The 18,039-nt window shown below is 41.2% G+C and overlaps 1 protein-coding gene across 2 annotated transcripts in view; it reads left to right on the top strand.

Annotated features, from left to right (window-relative positions):
- The first annotated feature begins 715 nt into the window (after window positions 1-715).
- The window catches only part of itfg2 (integrin alpha FG-GAP repeat containing 2), a 46,746-nt gene continuing 29,422 nt past the window's right edge, over window positions 716-18,039 (top strand). Inside the window, exons 1-12 of one of the 2 annotated variants that reach the window (XM_067490359.1) lie at window positions 717-1,131; window positions 2,103-2,198; window positions 2,274-2,315; window positions 2,394-2,571; window positions 2,647-2,786; window positions 2,985-3,133; window positions 3,220-3,314; window positions 3,401-3,454; window positions 4,378-4,469; window positions 4,662-4,779; window positions 5,615-5,788; window positions 9,898-10,053. In XM_067490359.1, coding sequence (XP_067346460.1) covers window positions 1,036-1,131; window positions 2,103-2,198; window positions 2,274-2,315; window positions 2,394-2,571; window positions 2,647-2,786; window positions 2,985-3,133; window positions 3,220-3,314; window positions 3,401-3,454; window positions 4,378-4,469; window positions 4,662-4,779; window positions 5,615-5,788; window positions 9,898-9,965 — 1,302 coding nt within the window. In that variant the 5' untranslated portion in view covers window positions 717-1,035 and the 3' untranslated portion in view covers window positions 9,966-10,053. Of the gene's footprint in view, window positions 1,132-2,102; window positions 2,199-2,273; window positions 2,316-2,393; window positions 2,572-2,646; window positions 2,787-2,984; window positions 3,134-3,219; window positions 3,315-3,400; window positions 3,455-4,377; window positions 4,470-4,661; window positions 4,780-5,614; window positions 5,789-9,897; window positions 10,054-18,039 lie in introns of those variants that run through there. The other variant, XM_067490360.1, reaches the window with a different exon arrangement.

Raw genomic sequence — 18,039 nt, 5'->3', positions numbered from 1 at the left:
GGTGGTAGATAAAAGGGAGATTGTGCAGAGCTGAAGAACTGTAGCAGGAGGCCAAAGAGCTGCTTTTGATACAGACAACAATTGCTAAATAATGAGCAAAAACCTTCAGTTGTGACTGGTTTGCATCACACCTCAGTGTCACCTGTGTCTGGTAATGTTATAACAACTCTGTGTTTGAGTCCATCAGTGACTTGACATTCAATCACTGTTCTAGGACTTCTTGTTCCCATCTATAAGCAGTTTCTAAGCCAAGATTCCTTATTTTAAATTTCTGACCTAATGACAATATCGAACGTTCACCTTATGTTGTCTGATCAAGAACTAGACAACATTCATGGCACTGGCAGATAAGAAACAGTCACTGTATTTAGGAAGGTCACTAGCTAATTTATCAAGAAGCTGTTCAAAACACTTTTATTGCAAGTTTTGGAGTTGGCTCAAAACTTTTAAATAAATACCTTTTGCAAAATGTTCCACCCTATTTTGACCATGTGCCCCGGTTTGGCCACTTCAATAACACAATACCAGATCCGCACCAGCTCACCATCAACATAAAAAGCAACAACAAAAATATTCTCCCTATGTAGCTAATTGTGCCAGTAAAACATGATCAAGTCGGAGTTTGTATTGTTTCATTTTCAAATCTGCCTTTATCTTTAATAGGAAAACGTTATCGGTAAGTTTCGCAAAGTAGTTATTTCGTCTATACTGAGCTTCCGTAGTTTTAGGTCACATGGTTTTGTTTACTACGAAGTGGCTTCTGTTATTTAAGTTAGCAAGTACACAGCTTCTTAGCTATTTAAAGATATTCAATCCGTATTTATATAAATATACACATATAAAATAATGATAAAGCACGCATTTAGATGCAGTTAGATTATATTGCGTCGTCAAGCTGAACGTCACGAGGCTCTCTTTGGAGAGCTAACGCAAGCTAAGCTAAGCTAGGTATCAATGCACGGCTTTAAAAATCACTGACGCTATTCGTATGTTTACGGTGACTTAGCGGTTTAAACATTAATAAAAACAGTAGCCATGCGGTCTTTAAATTACGTCCAGCGGGTTAGCTTGGATTTCACTGGGACTCTGTTTCCACATGCTATCTGTCTGGGAGATGCAGACAATGACTCGGTGAGAGGATGAAAACTAAACTTTGTCATCAAAGATTCGTGCATTAAAATATCCGTCACCTGAATCAAAAGAGTCTGGTTGCCTTTCTGAATAAGCGTTTTATAGTATTTAGGTTCTGTGCGAAAAGTTCTTTTGAAAGAGAGGTAACATTGAATGTATTCCTTTTCTTTTATTTGACATGAAAGAAAGATGAGTATATGGAAGCATCTTATCCAGAAATAAGGATATTCGTGTCGTGCTAAGTGCACAAAATATAAATTTTCACTGAGCCAGGGTTATGCCATGTGCTCATTTAGTAGTAATGTGTATCATTATAGTTGCAGTATGTACACATTGCTGTTTATCACCTCTTGTAGTTGCTATTCAACTAAGCAAATATTTAAATAAAGTTTAAACAGTTAATGGACCACTCAGGCACCAGATAACTATTTTCATAATCACTTAAAAATATCTGTTCCTTTCCTTGTTTCTTTTTAAGCAAATCTTCATTAATTGAAAGTCCCAGTTTCACAGATCTGAGTCTTTGCTACTTTACTTGGTTTTACATTATAGTAGTTACAGTAACGTTTGTTTTTGGACTGTTCCACAAAAGAAGTTTGCGATTGACATTTATTCACTGTTGGTAAACTAATCAAGAAATAACCTCTGTGTCAAATGAACACTAAAAATGACTGTGGTGAAACATTTATGAAAGCTCAGTCCAGTCAATCAGTCGCAGTCTATATGAGTATATATGATGAAGACATAAAGCATTTTAAAGCATTAACAGACTTCACGCCGCTGCTCTGTGCCATTGATTTTGTCTCTTTACCAATACACTTGATACTACATCAAGTCGTAAAACATTACGTGAATAGTTGTTTATTAACTAACAAATGAGAAATTAGATGCGAGAAATATATGGTTGCACAACGTGTATTCTATCCGTATTATAGGACAGTAAACAAGTTGTCTGTCTCCATTCATTACAGTTGAATGAGCTGGTTGTAGGAGACACAAGTGGGAAACTCCTCGTGTACAAGAATGACGACTCCAAACCCTGGGTTACAAGAACTTGTGTGGGCATGGTCAGTACAAGAGGAAATGTAGAAAAGCTCATAGTTCCATTTATCGTGCTTGTATAATGCATCTTGGTTTTCCAGCTCACCTGTGTCGCAGTGGGAGATGTCTGCAACAAAGGAAAGGTGAGAAAAGATACATAAGAATCAGATTGTCAGAAGTTATTAAGCAGTGAAGTGACATGTGTTTTTGCGGTTCGTCAGAACCTGGTGGTGGCTGTTGGTGCAGAGGGCTGGTTCCACCTTTTTGACCTGACAGCTGCCACTGCAAGCAAATCAGATTCGGCCAGTCAACATGAATTCCTGTCATCCGATGACCAGAAGCCCTTTTTCACTCAACACATTCCCGCCAACACAAAAGTCATACTTATCAATGATATCGGTAAGATTTAGCTTGAAAGTCTCATTAGTGCATCAGTTTTGTTCTTTTGAATTTGGCTACAGTGTGTGTGTGTAGATGGTGATGGACGTTGTGAGCTGGTGGTGGGCTACACAGACCGGGTGGTTCGAGCTTTCCGCTGGGAGGATCCCCCTGATGGTTCCGACCCGTGGTCTGGGCAGCTGGTTCTGCTGAAAAAATGGCTTCTGGAGGGACAGGTATGCATGGCACACACTATTGTTTACTGTAGACATTGATGGACTACTAGAAGGACCGTTGGGCACATGTCTTTGGACAAGGAGAGTTTTGGTTTATGCTTCTATAGGAAATGATAATATTGTTTATTTAAAAGCCGTATGACTTAGTTAAAATGTAAATCTAATTTGTAATTATGACAATTTGGGAAATGTGATCAGGTTGACAGTCTGTCAGTGAACCCAGGACCAGAGGGATTACCAGAACTGATGGTTTCCCAGCCAGGCTGTGGCTATGCCATATTGCAGTGTTCCTGGACCCAACAAGACTCCAGTGGCTCAGGAGAAGATGGCCCTGCCACCCCGGGGAGGTAGACGGCATCACGATCTAAGATATATGGGTGTAATAATGACAAAATAGGTTTAAATAACATGCTGCTAATTTGTCTGCTTACAGTGAGGGCCCCTCCAGAGATGTAGTTCTTCACCTGACCACCGGGAGGATACACAACAAAAATGTTTCCACTCATCTTATTGGAAGCATAAGCAAAGGTACTGAAAGGCATAATAAGACCGACCTCACTTGTCTTTTGGTTAACACGTTCCACATTTATGTGAGCATTTTTGTTTTTCACCAGGATCAAAAGAAGAATCCTCTAAATGTGGACTGTTTGCTCTCTGCACCTTAGATGGTAAGTCAGGAATATTTGGGTATTTAGACCAGCACATTTGTTGTCATTCAGAATCTTTTACTTTTTCACTCTGCATACATGGACTAAATAAATCTTTTTGATTTAATGGGGCTGTGGTTACAGGCATCATGCATCCAAAGATGTGAACAATACAAACATCTGCTTTGATTTAGTTAAACCCTATTATGCGTTGATTATCAACTATTAAGAGTTTGAACATGTTAGCTATGATTTATACACTATCATTTCTAGTAATTATAACATGTATATATGGTAACTAAAAACTCTGTGTATTTAGCAGTTTCTCACTGAAGTGATATAAACAAATAGGAGTCCTGTTTTTTCTGTCACTACTCACATCAGCCACGACATTAATGTTATGCTAAGAAGGTGCCGTTATCTAATGAAGTCAGTTTGAGGTATTTGAATAACAGCAGTATGACAGGTATATTAGTAAGGGAGTACTTTAACAGGTGGAGCTGTAAAGACTACACTGTTTGTAGGTGGAACAGAGCAGCAGCTGGATAGTCCATCAATATTTAAAGAAGAGCATCAACAGAGAGAAAATGAATGAATTTACTCTTCGAGAAACATTAAAAGGAAACATTAGTGGCCATATTTTAGTTCTCATGACAACAACATTATTGTCAACAGATTATTTGCCACAGATTTGTCACGGTGTTGAGATGTCATAAGTTCTTTAAGCTCAGGGTTCTCAATCCTGGTCTTCCAGCTTGTGATTGACTGAACACACCTGATGATGGTGTTGCAAAAGAAGCAGAGGAGGGGTCCTGGAGGACCAGGATTGAGAACCACTGCTATGAGCAGCATTCAAGTCCCACGTTGTTTTTTTAGGAGGTGTGTACAGTTATGACTTTCAACGTTAAATCCACCGCTGCTCTTTTTGCCATCACATGTTAAAGGAACACTGAAGTTGATGGACAGCTCCGAGCAGCTGCTGTGGTCCGTCCAGGTGGATCATCAGCTCTTTGCCCTACAGAAGCTCGACGTCACTGTGAGTTTGTGTGTGTTCACATAGGACTTCAAATAACGGAACAATTTATTGTTCAGTTTATTGAAAAGTGCAATATAAGTTACATTTTATTTCAATAATAAATTAGATTGTAAAAATGTTTTTTGTATCAGTTTGCATCGGTTACAGTAGTTCTGATTCGTACGAGACATCTACATGCTTGTTTCCCTCCAGGGAGATGGCAGAGAGGAGGTGGTGGCTTGTGCCTGGGACGGTCAAACCTACATCATCGACCACAACAGGACAGTAGTGCGATTCCAGTTTGATGAGAATGTCAATGCCTTCTGTGCGGGTGAGGGACCTCTTATTTCTCTGTCCTGGCCCCAGATGATTGTATTTAAAACTTCTTTCCTGCTGCACATTTTTATCTTCTCCTTGATTGTTTTTACATTATCGATAATTTTGCTGTCGACAGTGACCTTGTATAGGATCAAATGCATGTTCACTGATTCCGGTGTGACTCTCTGCAGTTTAGAAAATCATGCTTTGTAAATAAACACAAACCAATGGCTGCAGCACTCGGTGTCATAAACAGATTTCATCATTTGAATGAATGATGAAAACTGCTGTAACGGACTGGTTACTTTGCACACAAAGGACCTACTTTTTAAAAAAATCAGTATACTGTGAACCGCGGCACAAACTGCCAAATTTCGGGGCGTTATTGCAACAAAAAGCGGAATCATTATAATTCACTAGGTGGCAGCATTGAGCTTTTTCTCTGACTCCTCATTTGTCCCTTTATACGAAGCTGCAGTTTCTGAACAAGCCACTCTGTATTTGTGGAAACTACCATGACATGTATATAATGGTAAGTTAATTGGAGGATGAGTAAGTGGCTTGATGTGCCTGGTTCCACTGAGAGGGCACGAAAAACAATCAACCCCTGCCCTCCACTCGACTCTCCGCTCGCCCTCCGTGAGCATGAAGAGGGATTAGATCGCTTTCTGTTTGTGTGGAAGCTTGCTCTGCCACACAGACATACAGTATATTAGTATCCAGGGAGCAGACAACACCAACAGGTTTCATCACAGCACTGCCTAATACATGTTGGCAAAAATTGAGTGTAATTTATCTAGTTGTGAGTGTTTATGAGTTTTTGTTTTTTTTTTTGTCTGTGGTCACAGGTCAGTACACATGTAAGGAGGGAAAAAACAGCCCCTGCCTGGTGTACGTCAGCTTCAATCACAAAATCTACATTTACTGGAAGGTGGAGCTGGAGCGTATGGAGTCTACAAACCTGCTGAAGGTGCTGGAGGAGAAACCCGAGTTCAAAAGTCACCTGAAGGTGCTGGGAGTTGGTGAGTACACCCGCAGCTCAGAGTCAGTAATACAGTTGAGATTAGAGCATTCTCCATTAAATTCACTGCAACAACTCATGTGTTTATAGTTGTGATTAGACGAGAGACCAGCTGTGACTGTTTGTAGTCGACTCATGCGCGATCCATTTGTAACACTCCGACTCTGACATGAATACTAATGAAGGGAGAAGCGAAAAATTGTCCCCACATGACAGAGTTTGCTGCTAACAAGACCCCGCTAGCTGGAAAATGTAATGGGCCTCATGCAACAACCAGCAGAACCAACAGATTGGAAGTGGCAAAAATGAGTGAAGTAGGAGAACTTAACAGAACTTGTTTGCAAGTAGGATAATACAAGGAGCAAAAGAGCAGCTGGTATCTGTTTACAGTGCAGCCCAACAAATCATTGGAATAATTGTGATTACAATTTACTTTCACACTGTTCATGGAGGGACTTGTGCAGCCTGTCGCCTGCAGCACACTGTGGCTGATCCTCACTTTTGAGTTTGCCAATTAAAAAAAGTCAACTCACCAACCTCCGAGACAAATACACTTCATTGCCAGTTGCTGTTTCACAATACAAGCCACCCTTTGTTTTGCCTGTTGTATAATGTTCACAATTATGCAGCATGAGAAGGAAATGCTGAGCTGGTGTCTACAGTAATAGAACTTTGATTCATTACAGAGCTACAGTCAGACTGAAACGTGACAGGCAAAAAGAACTTTTATAATCTGATCAAAAGCAGTTGGGATGGGAAATGCAGCATAGCACCGGTCTAATGCCTTGTTATATATCTATGCAAACGACAGTCGTGGATGGAGATATTATGTTTTCGGACAATATTTTTGGAACAGATGTTGATGGATGAAAACTAAGAAAACAGGTAGAAAAGATCTGAAAGTAATGGAGAGCACAGTGTGTAGTAGTGTCTTCATCAGGTCCAAAAGCATCAGAGTCCCTACTGTACAATACTGTTGAGTTTCCTGATGTGTTTGAGGATACATGGCTAATTGAACTTCACACCCCCTTAGCTCCTGAGCTACTCTCTCACTAAAATAACTAGCATGATTTGTTTTCCACTCGCGCTTCTTCAGTCCGAACCCTTTTGTGTCCCAAGCCTTGAACAGCACCGTTTAAATCGTCTGTCACTATCTTCTGCAGCAGCTGGTCTGCTGGTTCTTCAGATGGACTTTCCAGAAGTAGCCACAACAGGCAATCAGCCCCAGAAACTCTGTGTCCTCTTTATTTCATCTAATTTAGGTTTTGTTTGGTTAAATTATTTCCCATTTCTGTTGTTGGAAATCATGTTCCATTCTGAACAGAGTGACCTTCCTGTCGTAACTGAAGTTTACCGTGACTGAGTGGAATCACAATGGCTGAGCGAACTAGGTGACAGCTTTTCTGTGTGTTAGCAGCTAATTGGGGCACGGTGACATATCTTCATGAAAGCTCTTTCTGGGTTTTCACAAACGCAGCCTCTGAGAAACATGTGTAGTAGCACAGTCCACCATAGATCTGCACGCTCTACAAACCCCATGTGCTTGGGTGGGCAAAAATAAAACATTGTGGAGTGTAAATACAGTGAGCGTTGCTGAGAACATAAGCATAGTTAAAGACACAGGGTTTGATGAAATGACATGGACAGTACATGTCCAGTAGGAAGACAGGAATTCCCCAAGGCACTGCTGTCCTTTCTATCTCCAGACATATATGTATGTTCATAGCTGCCTGACTGACTGAGTGAGTGAGTGAGCGAGACAAACTTGCTAAAACTATTTTTAGTGAAGCTGTAATCCACAAGCAAACAGGCTGCTCGCTAAATCTTTTCTTTTCATCCTTTATGCTCCTTTCTTGTGTCTCTGCCATCCAAGTGCTTTCTGAACACAATCTGCAATGTTTAAACTTGGGTTAATCATTGTAAATGTGCACAAAGGTTCTTTATCTCCTGTTAATTTCATTTGTTAGCATCTGTTTGCAGTGGAACATTAATCTTGCCTCTGCCTTAGTGTATGTCATATGTAAAAGGCTTTTACAAGCTGATTAAAGGCGACTTTCTGTGGCTTTAGTTTAAGGTGTAAATGTATGTACATGCTTTTAAACTTCTCTCTGACTTCAATCTGTTAACTCCTCCGGGTGATGTGGCAATAAGTTCAGAGGATGTCATGGAAAAGTGTTGGAAAAGCAGATTGACCATGATTACAAAATACATAGTGTGAGCAACAAGACGACATAATCTGAACTGAAGGTTCCTGCAAGTGATGTCACCTGGAGGCATTTTTCAGCTAGAAGTAGAGAGCTATTTTGACATAGGGAATCCTAAGGGAAGTTTATTGGCATTTATGTACATGCACTACCCAAACTAGAACCAAAAGATGCGAGTTCAAAATCCGTGAAGTCGTCGTTTAGCTTGTACCTTTTGGTCCGCGTGGATGGTCAGCTAGTCAGCCACTTCATGTCCGAGAAATGCTGTGCAATGAGTGGAAACCCATTTAGTGAGCGGGGGGAAAAGGATGAGACAAACTGAACGATTTGCTGGAGCATTTTGAAGGCCGATGTAAATGAAGGCTACAAGCAGATTTTTTTGAAGCCTGCTGGTGCTGTTAGAGTAGCTTCCTGCAGCTGTGTTAATAATTCAACCTGTAGGCCTGGTGCGTTTCACAGGCTTTATTACCTAACCCACCCAATAAATATCTCTGATACAGGAAAGAAAACAATTTAGGCAACAAGCGTTCATTTCATTTCATATGCAGTTCTGCTTTTTCATTAAACGGACAGAGAATCCTACTGCCGTTGTTAGCTGCCCCACCCTGACCTCCTACAAATGTCACCAGCAGCTCTCAGGCTCCTCCCTGCTGTTCGTTCATCTTTAGGGGTGATTACGAAGAGTCTGTCAGCTTTTCATCACAAGCTGGAAACGTTTCCAAATCTGGACAGTTACTCCTACGTGGCCATTGCCTTTGATTTGCATTTCAGGAGTCCAGTCATCCACTAGTTTCAACTTGAGTGAGTTGCAGTCAGAGATAGTGTTGAGCAGGTAAGCAATGTTTTATTACACTGCAAGAGAGGTGGGTCTGGGAAGCAGTAGCTGATATTACATTTATAGATTTAATATTCAGCCAGTGTGTATTTCAGGCAGCATGTGAGATAGATTCACTTTCATTTAGTAGCTAAGTCAGTATATCAAGAGAAGAACTCAACAAATTCGGTAATGTCAGTGAGTGACAGGCCTGATGCAGTTATTAGTTATTAGAAACATTTGCAACCAATTTCCTTTAAAAATCTGTTCCAATACTTTTGGAAGGTGATCGGACAAAAGGTGCTCAGTTCCATATTGTGTAGCATATCAAAGCTTAAAAATTGCATTAAATGAAAGCTGAAGTTCTGAACTTTCCTCTCGTATCCACCATTTTTAAGGCCTGGCAAACGTAATGACTGCGTGTTGAATGTGTTTTGGAGCTTCCTGCATTCTTAACATCCATGTTGCTTTAAGTATTCTTCTGGACTAGGACCCATTTATGACCTTTTCATACAGTCTCTGATATGCCAGGTTTCTCCTCAGCAAGAGCAAAGGTCCACTGAATTCACAAATGCGTATGGATGGAGCCCTTACAAATGTTTCTCCCCCATTTTACCTTTTAAAACCACCGGAAGCAAGTGTGTGTTCAACAAAGCAAGGATCCATGTGTGTAAGTGAACCGTTGCCAGTTAAAACAAGTAGACTGAGCACGAAGTGTGAAAATGAATTTCAAATTGTGTGTGTTGATAAACTGCTAAGTGCCGTATTTGTGTTTGCTGGAAGCAGTGCTGTAGACTGCAAAGTGGACAAATTAAAATTTGTAGTGCCGGAAAAAAAAAATCAGGAGATCAGCAAACTCTGGAGACAGTGTTTGCATTTTATCTCCTGACAATCCACTTAAATGTTGTTTGCTAGTTAAATCTGGATGTAGCCCAGACACTCTTCTACCCTCTGCTAACCCTCATTAGCACCTAGCTAAAGTCCTGTTTCAGATGAGAAAACAGTCCAGCTTAGAGGAGTCAGCCCGAGCATACACTTTATACTCTGCTCCGTATCAGAGGCCATTGCCACAATTGTGCTTTCCCTCTACAGATGCTGAGGACCCTGCAGCACTGAGAACGCTGGTGACAGATGTTCTCTACAAGAAGTCACAGACGTAGCGCGGTGACACAACTGTTTTCCTCCCCGACTGTAAATGCTCTGTTAATAAACACTGACTGTCTGTCTCCTTTGCTGCGTGGTCTTGTTATTTCTGTTCCCCTGCAGCTACACTTGTCAGGTTCGTGTCTCTGATCCACTCAGGGCTGGCTTTAATCCCAGATGTGCACACCGCCTGTGTCATTGCTATTCTGCCTCCCCCCAGTTTACTTTTAACAAGGCTGAGACACAAAGCAGGCTGACGATACTCTGTTCAATCCTGCTGTTCTTTGTGAGCAAGGAGGGTCAGAGGAGGCATTATTGTGCTGTCAGTCAGCACTCTCCTCATCGCCGTCACCCTTGTATCATGTTGAAATTAAAAAAAACTAAAAAACATTTCTTACATAATGAGATTTGCACGGCACTAAGCCTGAAGTGCCTGCAGAGTGTAACGATTGGAGGCGGTGTGGGAATCACCCACTGTTCGCAATGGGAGGATCCGATCACCACCTTTGCAGACGGTCTCTCGATGTCATGCAATATGAATAAGCTGTGTGTGTTTGTCTGCCTGCGTGAGGCTGTTTGTGTGGCTCAGGTGTCCCGGTCAGCCACAGCCTCTCATCTCTCCTGTGTTTCTGCCCTTTAGAGACGTGCCAAGGGAGCCGGGGGGTTTGGTTCGGTTTCGTCCTGGAAAAGTCTCCCCCCGTTATTTATCATTTATTATTATTTTCATTAGTCCTTCAGTGTCATTGGAGTTATAGTATTGCTACACACACTGTAACTGACCAAATGTCATGCATCAGGCCAGATGTTTATGGACCCCTGACCATGGTGGAGCTAAGCTTTTATACCAATAATCTAAACCTTTAAAAGTGTGTTATTAAAATATGCTTTTTAGTTTTTAAATTAGGTCATCTGTTCTGTAGCGGTGTTGAACTGTCTTAGCCACAGATTTTGTCAATGTAGGATAATTTACAAAATAATCTACCAAATGAACTCTCATGCTAAAATAGGAAAGTCATCCAGTGCATGTTTGATTATCAGCTCAATGCATTTCTGGCGTTTTATGTTTTCACAGTATTAAAAAGCCGCCGGTGGCCAATTAAATTTGAAGCTGGAGCAAGCAGACTGTTAGTTTAGCAGAAATACTGGCAACTGCCACGTCCCAAAATCTTCACCTTCACTGCATGTTTAATAAGGAATTTGGGATGTGATCAGTAAGGAGATGTTTGCCTCCTTTGGGCAGAATGTTCCATTTTTTGTACTGTACAGAAATGAGAGCAGTCCAAATCTCAGCTACTGTCCAACTATTGGTGTCTCAGTTGTGTCTAAGCCTAAAAGTTAAAGTCAAAGTTTTCCGCCGGCCCACTTGTGTTAATTTTATTTTCGGACTCAATTTGGGCTAATCACCACGTCATGAATAGGACAAGTGCTGTAACTATTTTAAAGGTTTATGACTTTGACAACAAATTTGTGTTCATGTTAAGGAGTCATTTGAAATAGTAATAACTTCACTTCAACCATTGATGCAGCACTAACTCCGCCCGTCCCCCCTTACTGCAGTTTGTCCTTACAAGTGTCCGTTAATGAACAAGAAGGACCAGGCTGACACAGTATGTAGTGTTGCTGTGGTTATGAATCTTTGATACATGGATTTAAGTCTTCTAGTTTGGGCTCTGTAGTGTCCTGTGTCCGTTCTGATCCCCAAAGGAAATGTCAGCCCGTGTGGTTTGAAAACTCCTCCCTGGTTTTCAGGGATGAACCCTGTGTAACTGTGACTTTTGCTCCAGTATTTCCCTAAAGCAGCCAGGCTGGACATGAAATATGTCTCAGACATCTGCCCCCTGGGACACGGCTACGCAAGGGCAATGGCCTTGTCGTGGTCTAGCTGACCTTGTGTGTATTTTTGTGTGCTATGGATATGTCATTTCCATTAGTGTCTAAAATTGCCCTTTTATAGCAGAAAATGTGGCATCACAGGGATTAGTGCCTGCAGAGTTTGTTACACAGTCATAAAGATCTTTTTAAGTCACTTCTGGAAAGAGCCAAGCAAACGCTGGCCGGGGGCTGGTTTTACATAAAAAAACATAATCATGAGTAGATTTTCAAGATGTTTCCATTTTTTTTCAAACCTACCTCAAAAAAGCGTTCGTACACCTTCTATTCTTCCATGATTCATGTCCACAATTTGATTTGTTGAAGCTTGGACTTCACAAGCCGTCCATGTCCCATATGGACTCCTATAGTGCACCTCTGTGCCCTTTCTTCTGTCCACATGATGTAAGGCTTCCTTCTTCCATGGTTCCATGGTCCAGTTCTGACACGCCTGCTATCGGTGCTTTCAGCTGTGGACTTGGTTTCTGACACCTGTTGACCATAGCCAGCATCACATTTTTCAGCAATTTGTGCCACAGTGCCTCTGTGGGATCAGCCTACACTGGCAGCTCTTCACTCCTAACGCACACGATTGAGCCTTGGGTTCCCATGATCCTGTCATCAGTTCACGTGTTGTCCTTGTTCAATGTTCCCTCCACCTGTCAGTGGTTTCGATGTTATTACTAGTTGGTGTATCTACCGTGACGTTAGTGTTTAAAAGTCTCCTACCATGAGACTTTTTAGTGAGTAATAAACCCATCATGAGGACTGCATCTATAGAACACGACAGCAAGCTGCCACAGTCCCTTGAGGCTGCTCACAACATGTTTGCTCTTCTATGCGAAAATTCTGGAGCCAGCTTAATAGCAGAATTATAGACATTAAGTTTAGACTTTATGAAAACCCTTCAACAGACTGAACAGAAAGGATTTAATAATTGGGTTGAACTTTAAAGGCCCATTATTACCTTCTTTGTCAAAGTCTTCGAAGCTTAATCTGCTCAAAATGAAGAAAATCTCCTCTGTGAGATGAACATGAACTGACAGCCCAGCTCTTCCTAAAGCATCCTCCAACCCTCCACAGCCTCCAGTGTCGGGTCACTGAATAGTCAGTCCTCTAAACATATACAGCTGTTGGTGATGTGTCTGTGACAAAATAACATCCACAGTGTCTTCGCTGCTGCAGGAAGACCAGGTGACACTGCAGCTCCTCTTGCTCACGTACTTTTACAGGTTGATAACTCTCACATTATGTTGTTGTAATGCATGATATTATTTTATAGGCAAATATTTAAAGAGTAAAGTCGCTTAAAGTGTGATGTCACAGTATTCACGGAATTCTTTCTGCTGCTGCCATCATTAATTTTATAATCAATAAAGACCAGTGAGCCTCTTGCAAAAGCAGCTATGCAGCCCAAACCATGACACTACCTCCACTCTGCTTCACGGATGAGCTTCAGTGGTTTGGATCACGCAGCAGATCTTTTCTTCTCCCGCTCTTCGGTCTATCCGTCACTGTGATACAGGTTCATCTTGGCCTCATCAGTCCATAAAACCTTTATATAGTATATAGTCTTTGCGGCTCTAACATGTCTTTGTTTCGCTCTGCTGACCTGGTCTGTGTTTATTGTTCCGTACACCAGTAGTATTGGCTATGGCCAAAGTCAATGCCTCTGATTGTTTTTCTCTCTTTTCTCACATTCAGAAATGCTTGCTTTTCTCCCATAAACAGAAACCTGGTCTTCGTGTTGGTTTATTGTTTTTTAACAACAAATACAGTCTCCACAGATGAAACCCAAGGCTAAAACCAAGAGTAGTCATTTAGGATGATTTATTCTTTATTGTTTTGTTACCATTAACTTTCCAAAGTTTACAGAACGAAAAATGACGGAAGTATAAAACAATAAAAAGGTTTCACAATGTTTTTAAATTAGTGTAAAAATACAATTGCTAAGAGCCTTCAGTTAAATTCATATGTCACTAGGATTAGATGAGGTTTAGGCACAAAAATATGCTTCTGAATATTCTACGGTTTGGGCTACAGTTTTATCACTTTGTTAAAGGACTTTTGCCAGTATTAATGTCATGTATCAATGCCAGTAATGGCTCATCAATTTGAGAGGTAATGTAGGTGAGGACCTTCATCCCAGGTGTCTGCCAGTCAGTTGCTAAAGGAGGTGTGTCCTCATTAGTCAGGTGGATCAGATTTCTTAATCCACAGTCAAAAACATGCATATAAAACCGTAAGAAGACACTCAGTTAAGTTAAGAATAAACATGCAATAACGACCTGCACCTTCATCGTGGCTTCACCTATTAACCCATAACTGTTAGCATGATGACAACAGATAATAGTCATTGAAGGCTGTGGTAACATCAGAGGCAGGTGGATTTCATATGAGAGAGGGAATCATGGAGTGTGCAGATTGTAAAGCACGTTCATCTTTATTTAGGTTAATGGTGGGAATGATAAATAAACTGACTTGACATTTTTGACCTGTGGGGCTAAGTGGCAAGTTGGGTGCTAACATGGTAGCAATATCCTGCCAATCTAGGTGGTCACACTTTAAATATTTCTTAAATGGGCTCATTTATTAAAATGGGACGATAGGACATAGCTACAGTAATATGATGCTTCTGCCCTGTGGCTGCTCTGTCTTTTCATAACCTCATAAATTGTGATGCCAAGGCAGTTGCTCAGTGTCATATATATTTTATAATTTTAGACATTTGCATACATTTTTGTCTAAATTATAAGTCGAGCATTTTCCAACACTGACCACCTAATGCTGTTGTATGATTGCAGAGCTGCTACAATGCACATGCACGATCTCTCCACAGGAAACTGGTTAGTGGAGGAGGTAGGTGCTGGGAAAGGAACAAAGTGTAGCATGTGAAATGACTCTGGAAATACACACATCAGATGGACCCATAGAGTACAGAGGACACATTCTCGTTGATGTCTCTGTAGTTACTACACATTGCTATGAACTATTGTCATAAAGGATTTAGCCTTTGTTATGTAGTGTCACTACTACTTTTAGCTGTGCAGTAGTATCACAGTTTTAAGATTGATCATATTTGTGTTATGGCATAAACTTGGAACGTGACATACCTGGTTACTCATATCCCCGTATATTTAATTTACTCTTACATTTTCTGTTGGAGTACTGTCTGCAGTTGGTATATCCAGGCTTTCTGAAGCAAGGATATGATGTTTACATGCACACAAATTACACATTCCATATCTGTTTGGTTTTATTCAGACATTTTCAAATTATTTAAACCCAAGTTGGATAGATTAGCGCAAAAAAAATGGAGTTTTAATTAAGAGTTGATTATTACAATTTGGTTAAATTGTAATTACCTTTACTCTGACACGGCACAAACACAGCATTCATCGTGTTCCCTGCAGCGTAAAATGCTAAACGTTCCTCCATTAGCATGTTAATTTCCCCGTGAGTCATTACAAGCAAGACTTTAAATGTCCTCTCTGGAGGATCTCCCACTCACTGGTGCTTCATGTTACATAACAGCTGCCTCCCCACTGAGGACCTGGTCTGATCCATATTCCCCTCGTAGCATCCCTACCTCACTCTCCTGTGGGTCATTCCCAGTGAGGAGCTAGAGCCTGCAGGGCTGTACTGTGTGTGGATCCCCTCACCAGATGGAGAGAGAGATACACAGGGGGACTGGTAGCTATTGATAGAGATGAAGGACACAAAGAGATCAAAATGTATTTCTAGTGACAGGCAAAGTAAATGTTTTTTTTTTTTTCTTTCCTCTGGCTTGACTTGCTTACAGTCCTGCTGGTGTAGGAGGGAAACATGCTGTGCTGAGGGTCTGGAAGGAGAAGTGGGCTGTGTGCTTATATCAAAGGTTTGTGGCGAAGGCAAAGTGCTTCTTCTGCCCACACTAGCCTCACAGCTTCTAATCATGTGAAACGGAGATAGATTCAAAAAGTAATCTGCAAATTAAAGTTTCATACGGAGGCTTAAAATCATATTCTTATTTTCAGGCTCACTGGTTGTGAATAATCTGCTTATGCTCGGGTGCAGAACTCTTCTGGTTCAAATCCCAGCGTGTGCGCCAGATGTGTCCTTGGGCGAGACACTTAGAACTAGCTCCCCAGGCCCTGTCTGTAACTGCCCACTGCAAAATGTCATTGTCTAAATGTATGAACGATCAATGCTGTCAATAAACCTACACTCCCTGACCGCTACATTAACAGTACACCTGTTCAACCCGTCAACGCCAATGTCTAATCAGCCAATCACACGGCAACAACTCAAAGCTTTCAGGCAAGGAGACATGCTCAAAGTTGAAGTTCAACCCGAGCATCAGAATGTGGAAGACGGGTGATTTAAGTGACTTTGAGACACTATGTATTGCAGCTTGTTGTTGCAGGGCTTTTGCACAAACCTCATGTTTGCTGCTGTTAATTGAACTCAAAGGTGTTTGTTCAAAATGACTAATCAAGTGTTCTTTGTTTTTCTTTTTAATCATCTTCCTCAATTAGGTTGACGTCCTCTGACTAAGACATGCAAATATGACAGACGTGATTTTTTTATGCTGGAAACCATCTGGTGTTACCTACTAAGTTTCCATTCTCTGCTCCTACACATGACCTTATTTACCGATCAGTATCTATAAATGTAATTACAAGGTCGGTTAAGCACACAGGCAGTGTACTGTAGGTCTGTGAAGCCTGGGCAGCCTCACAGAATTAATGCCTCATGTGCACTGAACCCCCCTGGGGAGATCACTGTGTTACTCACTGTTATTATAATGTGTGCGATTTCCGTCCTCTGGGTGGAGATTTATGGTAGTTATTCTCTGCTGCAGATCACTGTGCCCTCTCTGGTGCAATCTTTGGACAAGCTCTGCCCTTCGAATGAGAAGAGCCTCTACCTGCATGCTGTATGAGAGCATGAGATACTGCCTCATGCAACACGGCCCTGTTAAAAAATGGGCTGCTATTTAAAACCAAATAGTCGACAAATTCGTGTTTTCTTCAGTCTTTTAGTGATCGACAATATCTCAAGTTATCAGTTTGTGGTTTGGAAACATCTGCTGTGCACACGTCTGGAGGCAACAGTATAAAGAGATGCGTACAACCACATTGTGTTGCTTGTGACACTTGACTAATGGTACTTTCCTACCAGAGGTGCAACTAGCTGCAGAGTTAACAGGATGTGGTGTGTAAAGTGACGGAAAACAAGGGAGGGGGCGGATTGAGGGAGATCTTCTCCATCAAGATTTGTTTTAAGCTCATTTTTCTATAATGTTCTATGGCCGTGTGTCACAGGGGGCTGTCATACACCGCGTAATCAAGAATCAGCAGAGACAGGATGAACGCAGTTTGTTATTTTGTGGGAAATCGCCCGTGTCAAACCAAAAATCCAATGTAAAGCAGATGTGGCTTTGAATGAAAAATATCCGCAGTAGATGATTTTGTTAGCTTAACCCCTCTCTGTTTGCCATCTGATCTTATTAGTTTGTGTAGAATTTGAACTATTCTTGTCAGAGTGGCATCTGTAAGCTACAAATCAGGACACGGCAACGTAAATCTCCAGAGCAATAAGAAAACAACAAGACAGCAACAGACTGACCTTGCGTTTCTACATTATTCTGTCAATGGATATTGGTTGATTTTCTATTAAGTGTACACATTTTTACAAAATATGCAAACATGTATGTCCCAAAATTTAAAATGATTCAAATAAGAAAAGCCAGAAACTCCTTCCGGGTCACTGCCCATGTGGTGTAGAGAGTAGCTTGTCTTCCTTTTGGATTTTTTTTTATGTTTTTGCGGGTCTTGTACATTTTATATGAGTTGTGAGTGTGCAGTGCTTCATGTATATTAGGACCATGTATGGACTGTATGGCTAATGCTAATTAGCCGGCTAGCAAACGTAGTAACTTTGGACTAGGACTTTGTGGACGTTTGTGCTCCTGTTTTTCATCTTGACTAAAGGTATGAAAGACATTCTACATAAGAAAAAGAGACTTTTCTTCACTGGTTCGGAAGCTGAAATCAAAGAGGTCCACAGAGAGGTTAAGAGGCCAAGCAGAAATATCAAAATAAAGTAGAGTAACCTCTGCTTAGCTTGGCAGGGCCTCAAGAACATGGCAGCAGGGAACTCCGTCTCCACCATCCGCAAGCCCACCCAGGTTGCAGGCAGCAGTGTCTCTTCTCTCCCCCGTGACCTCAATTCTTCTTC

This window comes from Channa argus, chromosome 21, assembly GCF_033026475.1.
Source record: "Channa argus isolate prfri chromosome 21, Channa argus male v1.0, whole genome shotgun sequence".
In the NCBI taxonomy this organism is placed as follows: Eukaryota; Metazoa; Chordata; class Actinopteri; order Anabantiformes; family Channidae; genus Channa; species Channa argus.
The sequence above is the reverse complement of the archived record's forward strand: the minus strand, read 5'-3'. Positions and strand labels throughout refer to the sequence as shown.